This window comes from Vicia villosa, linkage group LG4 (genome assembly GCF_029867415.1).
Source record: "Vicia villosa cultivar HV-30 ecotype Madison, WI linkage group LG4, Vvil1.0, whole genome shotgun sequence".
Lineage (NCBI taxonomy): Eukaryota > Viridiplantae > Streptophyta > Magnoliopsida > Fabales > Fabaceae > Vicia > Vicia villosa.
The window spans coordinates 135,681,341-135,693,688 of record NC_081183.1 but is presented as its reverse complement, the minus strand read 5'-3'; the positions used below and the strand labels follow the sequence as shown (position 1 = coordinate 135,693,688).

Sequence of the window (12,348 nt, the reverse complement as noted above, 5' to 3'; positions counted from 1 at the left end):
TTTAATGTGTGATTAATTAATTGCATGGTCTTGTCAATTTTCTCCTCTATGTTTGAGTCTAACTTTCTGCTCACTCTCATAACTAAACTACTGCCTATAATCATAGTACATTTACTTTTTATTATTTGTCTAGTTGCCTTAGGTTCATAGCGTATCATGTTTCTGCATATCTACCAACTGTCCGAACCGTAATACATTTACTTTACATATATAAAAAAGACAATTAAATAAAGCTAAATCAATAGTTGTATAATATATGATTTCTCTTGAATTCAGCAAAATAATGCAGACTTGAATGAAAGAGGGTACATAAAGGAATTAGAATAAGTGAATCTAATAATCTGGCTAGAACTCAAAGGTTTTCCACCATTCACCAAACAATCATCATAAGAGAGTCTTTTGAACAATCTAGGGTTGATTATTCTTGCAGAAGCAAACCAGCCACAGTGGAGATGGATTTCATGAGGTGCACATCCAGAAACACAAGTGTTCACAATTTGCACTATGTATTGTGGAATTCCAGAACTTGAACCTTTGCTTTGTGAAATGCTTATGTCTCTTTTTGTGCAAGAACCTGATCAAATAATAATAAGATATTTCTTTTACGAAGAATGATTCGCTTATTTTTGAAAAGAAAAAAAAAGCTAAAGAATTGCATATGTTGTGTGTACCATGAAACCAAAATTTTGTAGAGACGGAATGAGCATGTTCGGGTTTTTTTGACACTGTTAAGGAAACATTTTTGTCTTCATGGAAAGAACGAAGAATTTGTGTTGAAGAAGAACCTGCAAACATTATGTAAATTTCTGGTTAAAATAAAAAAGGATTAAACTATATAAAAAATAAAGCAAGAGGTTATGTTTCTGTTTACCTGAATGCATTTCAACATCACAAAATACAAGGAAGGGCATTGTGAAACAAAGGAAGAACAGATGAAAAGACATTGTGATTGTCATGTTTAATGTAGCTATGGCTATATGTTTATTTTTTTAATTCAATGAAATGAAACTCAAGAGTGAGTTTGGAAAGAATTTTGAAGATAGATAGAAGGGAGGAGAGAAGTATTTGTAGGGTTGGTGACCCCTAGAGTGATGTTTATACGAGAATGGTATGATTAGATTGCACATTTTAAGTGCATTATGAAGACCCTTTTATTCTTTGGGGTAATGTAATTAATATACCAACGTATGGCGACAAATAATAATAATAAGATAGAAACATTCAATAAGTATATAATAATATTCATATATATAAAAGTTCTAGTACTAGATAAAAAGTTTTGTTCTCAAATATTATACATATATATGAGTGTTAAATTTTTTGAGGGAGAGTATTGTTGTTTATTGTAGTCCTCTCTGATTGGAGAGATTAGTCTTTTGAGAGAGAGAGTTTTGCTGTATATTGTAGTTCTCTCTGATTCGAGAGATTAGTTTATGCAATTACGCGTAGATGATATTTGATTTATACCAAAAAGGTATTATATGTCAGCATTGTATTAAGTACATATTCAATTCTATTAAAAAAAATCTAGATATTTCAAAATCAATTTTTTTTCTCAAAAATCAATTTTTTACTAATCTAAAAAGTGTAAGGTTTGCTCAAATTACAATATTTCATCTTACTAATAGTGGTAAGCTTTTGGGTCCCTTCCTTTTTCACCTTGAAATGAATACAGCATCTAAAGAAAAAACAAAGCACTATGAATGAATGCTAAGCTGGAAGAAGAAAGTTAGAGTGTAGCAATGGCAGGGCCCTATGAGAAAAGGAAAATGAAACTTGAGGAAATCAGTTATAGCTTCTTTTATTCTTCCATTTGAATGATAAATTTCCATTTTTATTCTTCACTTTTACAAATTAGACATATCCAGCTTTGACAAAATGTATCATTTATGATGAATGGCATGCATGCACATGCAGACACGGTTGCATGCATTAATTCATTATTCATGTCATATGTCACTTTTCATCTTTTCATATTTTCATGAAAATGTTTTCTTTTTGTAACCACATATGTATCAATATTCTTTAAAAAATAAATTGTTATAATTGTCTCTCACTTGCACGTGAAGATATACACTTGAAAAGAAGATTCAAACCCTTATGATGATTTTATTACTAATCAGATCAGATTTGATTTCAAAGATTATAAAGTCAAACTCTTTGATTGTAGAAGAAAGAGTGGCTATAATCTAGCACTTGATAACAAAGTGAGAATTGAAAGAAGCCTCTGAAATCAAAGCTTTATTTAGAATCCATTCATACAAAACAGTTAGAAGTCGCTGTTAGGATGCCAAAAGACAAAACCGCGTTTTGCTACTACGTAAAATAATATGTATGAACGTGTATGAACTTTGTTTCTGATGCTTTTTCAGAAGCACATGTGGTGGATTCATGTATACCATTTGTATTGAGCTACTGCTTTCAAGTTCGGGAAGCTAGATATAAGAATCACCTTGAATGTTAATTTATTGCGATTTGCAAATTATAGCAACCTAAGGTTTTGAGGGCAAGCCAGCTCACCTGTTGATGCATGTATGACCATGTGAAGAGAATTAATTGCAGCAGCAATTGGAATATTTCACTACTTACCTAGGCATCCTCTTATATTATGATCAGAAAATTAATGTAATGTATTGTGCCCAACAATTTTACGATTATTTACTTAAAATTTTAGTTTCCTAGTTTACATTTGATTTCATTTTTTATGCATCATAATTTTTAATTGTCACTTTATCTATATGATTTGCAGCGTTGATGTTCTCTCCATCTCAATTATTTATCTAACATGCTTTTTTAAGGAAAAAATATCATTAATTATATTATAATAATTTTACTAAAATACCAAAGTTAACAAACATGTCATCTATATTGTTGGTATACCGCAGATTATCCAATAAGAGCCTAAGGCACCCTGTAAGTGTGATATCTAAAAAATTTCCCTTGTTATGAGTGTTAGATTGTAGTGGGAGCCAGTAGTACTCAAATAGGTTTAGCTACATAACTCTACCCAACACTCGTAGTAGACTTTTAAAACTTGTTCGGCATAGTAATTGCATAAACTTGCAATACATTTTTAATCCCAGTTAATAGTTCATTTTTGTTTAAACATTTTTCAAAAATATTAAAGTGAATAGATATATTCAAGATATGCAAACTCGATGGTAAGATGAAAGATCCCATCATTTATTTCAAAGATAAATTGGGTGCCCACTTTAAGGCATTCATCTTTTAGTTTTAAAATCATAGAACACATATTCATAGCTATGACTATAAAGAAACATATCATTCTGTGAGCTGGATTTACTAAGATTATACATAACCGTGTAAATCACCAGACAAACACTTGTGATCACGTGAAAATGTGACTAGTCAATCATGGGGTGTGTGTACTAAGATAAAATGTGACTAGTCAATCATGGGGTGTACTAAGATAAAATGTGACTAGTCAATCATGGGGCATTCAACATTTAGAGAGAGAGAGAGAGAAAAAGATCAAGAAAGTAGTATTTGATATTTAAAGTTTTCTTGATTCCATGATTTCAATATCGTGAGGTATTGGTGTTCATCAGATAACCAGCCAAGATCAACATCGAATAAGCACAACAAAAATGACAGGAGGGCATAGAGAATAGCTAGCACGAATAGTAGTTGTACACAAACCAAGAGCCCCTAATTATTCGAAGGTGACTAAATCATTTGGCCCATTAACCGCCCTAACATGATTGATCATTTCTCCTTCTTATTCTGCTCAGTAAGCATTTTCAAAACTGTTACCAACGCTTGCAAACGATCCCATATGCTAAGCCCATATAGTGCTTCAACAAGTGACTCCTGAAATTCAAATCCATTTTCTGCCACAGGATACTATGACAGATGAAAAGTGCATCTTAGTATCTATCTACTAACAGTGAAATCTTAAGATATCATGAAAGGTTTTCCAGACTGACCTGAATAGGCTTAGGTATTTTTGTCTTAATGAATGGCCACCATCTATCTTCAACAACTGATTTTACAAGGCAGCACGCTCTCAGGCCTTCAACACCACCAAATCGTCCAAATCCACTGTGTTTCACTCCCCCAAATGGCAGTGACTGGGAAAAAAAGAACACAACTTATTTCAGTGGAAATTAAAAGAGGTACAGTTTAGCTGAAAGAACTGCCAAATTATAATAAGCCAGTGGAGAGCCTAATTTAAAACAATTTGTGTCTTTACCCAACAATGACTTGACCTGACATGGTAACTCTCTATGAAAGTGATCTCTAGACTGTAGGATATTGTTAGAATATTATAAATATATTATAATATCCTTTATATTAATTTCGAGTATCTCTTAGTATCAAATTTGACATCGGTTTTTATTATCATGATCTGAACTTGATTTAGCATCGAGTCTATGTATCCTATAAATAGAGATTACTATTGAGTCTTTTGTATCATGTAAATAGCTATTATCAATAATACTTTTCTCTCCTCTTTTATACATAATAAAAATTCAACATGGTATCAGAGCCTTATTCCGATTCAATGACCTGTGGGTAGGGGTGGCAAAACGGGCCGCCCGCCCCGCCTTAAGCCCACTAAAAAACTAGCGGGGCGGGCATGCCCGCCAAGTGAAATGGGCATAAAAATCATGTCCGCCCCGCCAAGATGGGCGGGTTGGCGGGCGGCGGGCTTGCCCGACTATTTTTATTTATATTTTTTTTCATTTTTTTAATAGATTAATAAATCTTTTTTACCTTTTAATTAAATTTTTCACTTATTTTTTAAAACAATTTTTTATAAAAGCAACTTTTTAACAAATTTTACTTAAAAAATATTACATATATTTACAAATAAATATATAAAATAAACCATCAAGAATTGGAATTATAAAAATTTACTAAAAAAGAGAGAATTTTGGAGAAGGGGCGGGCTTTGGCGGGCGGCGGGCATTGGCGGGGCGGGCTATGGCGGGCGGTGGGCCTAAAATCCCAACCCAACATTTTTGGCGGGTGCGCGGGCCACGGCCCGTTTTGCCACCCCTACCTGTGGGTCATGAACCCACCTCACTTGCGCTGCACATTCTTAAATAAAAAGGTAAGACTTCAATTACGAGACGGAGATGAGCATGTCTGGAACAATTGAAAATCAAATGTTACCTGACACATGTAATTTGATGCAAAATCATTAACTGCAGCTACCCCACAATGTATATGAGAAGCTATCTCTCTGGCGTGACTTTGACTGCCTGAGAAAACAGCACAGCCGAGCCCATATTTTGAGTCATTAGCAAGCTTGATAACTTCTTCATCAGAGCTAAACTTCATTATTGGCATGATAGGTCCAAATGCCTATACATCAGATGCACAGATGAATCTAGTAAGCAGTTGCGGGAGCATACAAGATAGCAAGATATTCTTGAATAATAGTTGGTTGCACTACATGGGAATCAATAATTCAAATTTCAAAATCTCCAATACTAGTAGTAAAGATATGAGCCAGATCTTGTAGTTGGTTACATAGACATGGACTAAAACCAAAAATATTTTTAAAAAATTAAAAAAATAAACGGTAATGTGAAAATAGAGAAATAGCAAGCTTTCCTACCTCTTCTTGCATCAATCTCATGGAGTGATTCACATTTACAATTACAGTAGGGGGGAAATACTGATCAACAGCATCTTCACCTATATGTCCAAAACTTCCACGAGCAACAATTTCAGCTCCTTTGTCTAAAGCGTCATTTACAAGACCTTCAAGCTTTTCAGAATGCTCATGCATGCATAAAGCTCCCATATCATACTTCCCAGCAAGTGGTGGACCCTACACGAAAATATTAACCCAAAACAGTTTATAGAAATGCATGTGTGTGCGGGTCAAGAACAGTTTAGATATAAGCCAGAACTTACTTGATTCTACAAGAATATATCAAAAATATTTCATAATATTTGGGTTGCATTTTAAAGTAATTAACAATATGTTGGTGATGTTTGTACATCTGATTAAGGGCTTGAAGCATAATGGAATGAGATCAAGTGGAAGAGAACCAAATAAAGCTAACACTTCACAATTTGAGTGCATAAATGATAAATGATGTAAAGGAAAAAAAGACTAGTTACAATCTATTAAGCACAGTCACTGGCCAAGACACCATGACACGACACGACACAATTTGTTTGACATTTATTTATCTATCTACTATTAAAAAAGATAAAAATATTCTAGTCAAAATTAATATCTTTAATCCTTCATTAATCAACATTGCTTCAACACATGCTCTTCAGATACCAATTCTTAGAGTGACAAAACAAAGAAGAAAAAAAACTATTTTTTGGGACATTTGTCTGAGTTTTCCGACATACGTCGTACGGGTGTCATACAAGTGTTAGACACAGTGACACATCTACTCCTACTTCTAGAGGTGTCCATGCTTCATAGGTTACATTCCACTCAACACAAATTAGAGGGTGGAGGAGGATTGGAAGTGGTGGTATTCATTCTATCACGCTCAATTCCATTATTTAACAATCCAAACAATGAAACATTCACTAATTCCACTCTATCATTGTATTTTAGGGTTAGTACTTAGCCTTAAAAATTCAAACATGGTCTAGGGCGGGTTTCTGTATTATATTGCATGATATCTTTATTCAATTAGGATTAGAGGTTCAGTATAAATATAAATAAGGTTTAGTGTTTTTACTTTATTGTATAAAATCATAATCATAATTCAGAGTTTTTATTTCTTTCTCTTCCCTCTATGGAAAATAGAAAAAGAGGAATGCAGAAATGTAAAGATAAGCTGATGGACTTCTGAAATAGAAATTATGTAAGGTGCGAGCAAATGTGACAAGAATTCAATATTGACTTTAGACAGATATTGAACAAGACATGTGTCATAGAAAAACACGTGTAATATTTTTGAAATAAAAAACACTTACCGCTGTAACAGATTTTATGATTTTGGTAATTTTGCTGACAAAAGATGGATAAATATTCCTATGGACATAAAATCGTTCAGCTCCAGCACAGTTCTGCCCACTTGACTGAAGAAAAGCCCTGACAGCAATTTGAGCAACCTACATTCAGAAGATCAATGACTGTTAAAACTTAAAACTATGGCATTAAACAATGATTATATCATTATCTTGTAAGGTCAACATCTGCAACTACATATGGTCAACAATTATATCCAAGCCTTTGGAAATTATAAAATGTGGAAGGTATTCATTCATACATGGTCCACATCTACATCTTCACAAACAATAAATGCATCTTTTCCACCAAGCTCTAGTGTAACGGGTATAAGTGTCTCGGCAGCATTTTCCATTATCTGCATAAAAAGAGCAAGAAATATCATCATAGTGCAAAGACTACTCATTGCATGGAATAGTAGATGCCATCTTGGAAATAACAGAAGCGTATACAAGGTAGACAATAACCCCAAACCATCTCATATATTGATTTTGTTTAAGCGGCGTCACTGTTTAGACCCCAGAGGTCCAGAGGTATACTACAACTTTTGAGATTACTCTTTTCCTTTGTGAGTACAGAAAGGAGCTTCAGCTGATCCTAATACCACTCTAAACATTGACCAAATGTTCTAGGGAAATTCTTTACTGAATGCATAACATATCAGAAACTATATCTTCAGAATCATAAACATAACTGTTATGTTATGTGATACAATTCACAGATGAGAAGACAGGTTGGACTAATTTGATTGGGCAAAGGAATCATACCATCTTACCAACCCCGGGTGATCCAACAAAAATGACTTTATCAACAGAAGACACCAGTGCTTCTCCTGTTTCAGCAAACCTGGTAAGAAAGGTACAATTGAGGTAATAGATGCAGATATGACTTTGAAATTAAAGGGAAAAAGAAAGGGTAAATAGAAGGCTCTACCCTGTTATCACCTCAACAAGGTCCTCTGGAGCTCCTATTGCAGCAAGGGCTGATTGGATGATCCGGAAGTAAAAGCATCCAGACCAACTTGCATGTTCTGATATCTACAATCAGAATCACAAGGATTTTGGTCAAACTGAAAAATATGAACATAAAAAAGTAGGTGTTTCCATTGAATGTTGCAGAAATTCAATTGTTAAAGTAACATAAAATACTATATTATCCCAATGAAAGCATAACAGTTAGCAAGGTCTATTGTTAAAAAAACATAATACATCCATATGATGAACAATTTTAGAGAAGGTGTACTACTTGGTACATATTATGCCATTTTATACCTTAATCACAATGCCATTTCCAGAAAAAACTGCTGCTAGCATAGGGTTAAAAATATTATGGAAGGGATAATTCCACGACACAATGGCTCCAATAACTCCAAGGGGGTGAAATTCTACTCTGGATCTTTTATGAAGCATTGCTCTTCCAGAGGATCTGCAATTTATTTATTTATTTATTGCAAAACAAAAAATTGGTCATGAAAATGCACATGGATTAGGAGATTTCCAGTATTAACAAAGAAACATCTTTTACCTATTAAAAAAAAGCATAGAATCAAATCAAAGGACATACAGTAACAAACAGAGAAAATAAAATGAGAGACAATCTAACATGTCAGTTTAAGCAGAGAAAATATTCTATTACTGGGACTGCAAGGGGGATATGGTGCATGTGCATCTGCTTGTCAATGACCATAAGAAACATAAGTATCATTTTCTTTTGAATAAATAAATATAAGTAGAGAACTACTAGTGTTTTCAGTCTAAACTCTACGTAAGATGAGAAAATATATTATACATTATTAAATATAAAAAGACTGAGATAGGTACCTATACTCAGGTTTCAGACATTGTTCACCCTCTGACAGTAGCCAATTGATCTTCTCACATGTTGTCATTATTTCTCCTAGAGAGGCATCTACCATTGTTTTCCCAGTATCACGTGACGATATCCTGATAAAAGGACATAACTTAGAATACATTTCATATCGATATTCTTATGCAATAACCCCAGTTCATATCTATTTTTCAGACTAACAAACAAAATGATGCTGAAATTGCATGTATTCCAGGGTGTCACAGCTCACAAGTGCAGCATTGCATAAGTTTTCTCTTAAAAAAAACACTGAAATCATCAAAAACTATGACCGTGGATTTGAAGTGCTCTTACTCGCAAATTAGTGCTTGATGTTTAATTATATACTTCAATAGTATACGCAAAAACTGGCGCCTTTGCTTGAAGCTGGTCTTTGCCCACATTTTTTGTGCCTTCCGTACTTTTTCAATTTGCTCCTTGACCTATCCATGTCTCAAGTTAGTACTAGTCGTTTCTGAGAGCACTTTTACTTATGAATGAATCTAGTCAAACTGGTAATTATGAACACTCTTGTAAAAACTTGTTCTTATCATTATTATTCCTATTTATGGCTTCTTGGGCGTAATAGATAGTACTGAACCAAACAAAACCACCAATTACTAAGCCCGACTAATTTTATTCCCTTTGATATTTTTCTTTTGTAGTGGAAATTTCAAAATTTCTTATTTCTAAAAATAATACTTATTATATCTAGATTTGCATAAACATAAAATAAATAAATAAAGAGTTTAAGACTATGCATAGAGGGTATCAACAAACATTACACAATCACCCTATCATATCTCACTATGTAGATACTTATTGAGATATTTAAAAAAAGTAAAATAACAAAGTGGTGTCATGGTGAAATATAACTGAAAGGCTGTAAAATAAATTTGCACTATCAATGAATAGTCATTAAATTTTTTTATAAAAAATATACTCCATTCAAATAAACACCATGCATCTAAAACCAATAGTTGCTTTCTAGCTTAGGTAAACAATGCTTCATATTCCAATTTTTTTATTGGCAGCTTGGTTACTCTGTCTTAAATTATGAATCAGTAATCACAATCATAAGTCTTTTGAGAAGCAATAAGCATAGAATCACAAACCTCATCTGGTGTCAAAGCAGGAACATATCCCAAATATTTCATGGTAGCAGGCTCATAGCACTGAACTTTCTTGCCTGATTGCTGCGCCGTTCCTCTTGGAGGCACCTGAATAAGAAGCAATTTCATCATCTAGACTGAACTCTAATTTCCAATAAAAGTGAACTCTAATTTCAAGTTTCGAATAGACCTGAATAAGATAGTTAATTCCTAAAAGAAATCATTAAGCAACACATTCATTTCCAGTTAAAGTGAACACTAATTTCAAGTTTCGAATAGAAGATTAAACCATTCCGATCTCGCGGAAGCAGAGTACAATCAAGCACATCTGGATCTCAACTCTAAGTGTATATGAAAAAAGAATTAACAGCACAATACTCACGTAAATGAAGCTATTCTCCTGCGATTGGTTACCCTCTTCCAACACTGCAATTATCAAAATCCACATTACGATTTCACCATCACAACAAATTTCAATGCGATAGAGTGAGTGAGAGTAAAAAACTACCATCGGAAGCGTCAACGTCGATGGAAGGAACCTTGGGAGGAATGAGCATGAGAAGGAATTTGCAGACAGCGAAAGCGAAAGCTAGAACGAGCAAGGACCACCAAAACGCCATTGCAAAACTCCGAAGCAGATTCAGAGCGAGAGTCTTTCGTTGAAGAAGAAAACCGATTCGTTAGGGTTTGGAAGAAGCTTCTAGAGAGTTCTATTTCTGTTGTAGGAAAATGCTCGAAAGAGAGTGAAGGAATCAAATGAGGCAATGAGGTGATGAATATACATAATAGATTAATAGTTTGATACTATGGACAAATGGAGAAGGAAACAAAATTCGATTCTATGGGTTTTGATATTCAACTTCTTTACTTTAGTTGAGGAGTTAACATGTTTCTTTTCTCAATTTACAATTTCCGTTTCCATTAAAGAGAGAAAGGAATAAATTATGACTTTATCTGTTCTAGAAAGAAAATTACTCCCTCCGTTCCTTTTTAAGTGTCGTTTTAGCAAAAAGCTCTTTCACCAAAATAGTGGATTATTAGAGTTACTTTTCCTATTATACCCTTATTTATTTTTCTCTTTCTTAATAAATTCAATCATACACTCTCTTTTTCCAATAAGTAATTGAAAAATTTAAGGTGGAGTTATTGAAAAAATAAGGATATAAATGACAAATTATAAAATAAAATTATAAAACGACACTTAAATAGAAACAAAAAAATTCTTCTAAAACGACACTTAAAAAGGAACGGAGGGAGTAAAACATATATAAGGGTGAGAAATAAAGTAAAATTATTACAATCTATAAATATACTCCCTCCCTCCCAGAATGAGTGACCCAGCACACCATTTTACACATATTAAAATTAAAGAAAATGTAAAAAAGTAAGAGAGAGAATATTGTTTTTACTATAGTACCCTTATCATGTATTGGAAATTGTGAACTTTTTATTAATTAGAGGGTAGAATTGGAAAAAGTGTATTGGTAATTGAAATGGGTCATTCATTTTGGGACACCATTTTATTCTAAATGGATCACTCATCGTGGGACGGAGGGAGTAATAAAATAAGAGAAAAAGAAATATGTAAAAGAAACGTGTACTAACCAAGTCACATTTTTAATTTAAAAATACTTATAAAATAAATATTTTTGTTGAAGGATATTTTGATCATTTTAATAAAGATTATCGTAAGATCTCAATTTATGTTATTGGTCATTAAGATTTAACAAGATTGTTATTTTAGTATGGACCATCCATGAATGATTATGTTATTTTAGAATGAACCATGATTAAGAAAAAGAGCCTATTTGAAATCTCATTAGTTTAATGAAGAAAATTTCTTTACCCACCTCCCTATGGGGATCACTTCCAGCGAAATTCTAAAACTACCCCTGCTTCGGAGATGCATCTCCGAAGTTTTTTTTTTGAATTTATTTTGACTTCGGAAATGCATCTCCGAAAACACCAAAAAAGTGGTGTTTTCGGAGATGCATTTCCGAAGTAAAAAAAAATTCAAAACCGTGAATATTTCGGAAGTTCATTTCTGAAAATATTGATGCATATACAATTTTCCCTCCTTCACTATTTCATCATTTTTCTCCAAAACTTCTCCAAACCCTCTCCAAAACCCAATCAATCTCCATCCATTTTTCGTCCTAAAATCAAGTTTCAAACCGTTGATCACGTTAAAGGGAGCATAGAAAGCTACAATTTCAGGTAAACATCTCTCATTTCATCCCCTATTTCACTATATTGATTCAACAAATTTATGCTGAAACCTGCTATGGTTCGGAAGTTCATTTCCGAAATATATTACCTAACAAATTTCGGAAATGAACTTCCGAAATATGTCCTGACAATTAAAAAAACAGTTTTGGCCAATTTTGATAATTTTTGCATATTTTAGGTATGGTGCATCCGGACAACAATGTGCAA

General features: G+C 33.3%; 2 protein-coding genes across 2 annotated transcripts; both read right to left on the bottom strand.

Annotated features, from left to right (window-relative positions):
- Positions 1-245: 245 nt before the first annotated feature.
- On the bottom strand, positions 246-1,009 carry LOC131599739 (TPD1 protein homolog 1-like). The gene is made up of 3 exons (XM_058872010.1): positions 872-1,009; positions 672-785; positions 246-574 (listed from the first exon to the last, which is right to left on the bottom strand). The coding sequence occupies exons 1-3, from the start codon at positions 954-956 to the stop codon at positions 273-275; spliced, it is 501 nt and encodes a 166-aa protein (XP_058727993.1). The 5' UTR covers positions 957-1,009; the 3' UTR covers positions 246-272.
- Positions 1,010-3,490: 2,481 nt separating this feature from the next.
- Positions 3,491-10,834, bottom strand: LOC131595278 (aldehyde dehydrogenase 22A1). The gene is made up of 14 exons (XM_058867589.1): positions 10,421-10,834; positions 10,295-10,338; positions 9,916-10,020; positions 9,116-9,243; positions 8,776-8,898; positions 8,227-8,380; positions 7,889-7,992; positions 7,723-7,801; positions 7,218-7,313; positions 6,922-7,059; positions 5,588-5,803; positions 5,140-5,331; positions 3,948-4,091; positions 3,491-3,864 (listed from the first exon to the last, which is right to left on the bottom strand). Exons 1-14 carry the CDS (start codon positions 10,530-10,532, stop codon positions 3,727-3,729), a joined length of 1,773 nt encoding a protein of 590 aa, XP_058723572.1. The 5' UTR covers positions 10,533-10,834; the 3' UTR covers positions 3,491-3,726.
- Between the last annotated feature and the right edge of the window lie 1,514 nt (positions 10,835-12,348).

Coding starts and splice junctions, on each gene's coding strand:
- LOC131599739 (XM_058872010.1), bottom strand. CDS start 956: ATGACAATCACAATGTCTTTTCATCTGTTCTTCCTTTGTTTCACAATG. Junction 786..871: donor TGATGTTGAAATGCATTCAG/GTAAACAGAAAC, acceptor TAATGTTTGCAG/GTTCTTCTTCAACACAAATT. Junction 575..671: donor TACAAAATTTTGGTTTCATG/GTACACACAACA, acceptor TTATTTGATCAG/GTTCTTGCACAAAAAGAGAC.
- LOC131595278 (XM_058867589.1), bottom strand. CDS start 10,532: ATGGCGTTTTGGTGGTCCTTGCTCGTTCTAGCTTTCGCTTTCGCTGTC. Junction 10,021..10,294: donor AGGAGAATAGCTTCATTTAC/GTGAGTATTGTG, acceptor CTTCTTATTCAG/GTGCCTCCAAGAGGAACGGC. Junction 7,993..8,226: donor GAAATGGCATTGTGATTAAG/GTATAAAATGGC, acceptor TTCTGATTGTAG/ATATCAGAACATGCAAGTTG.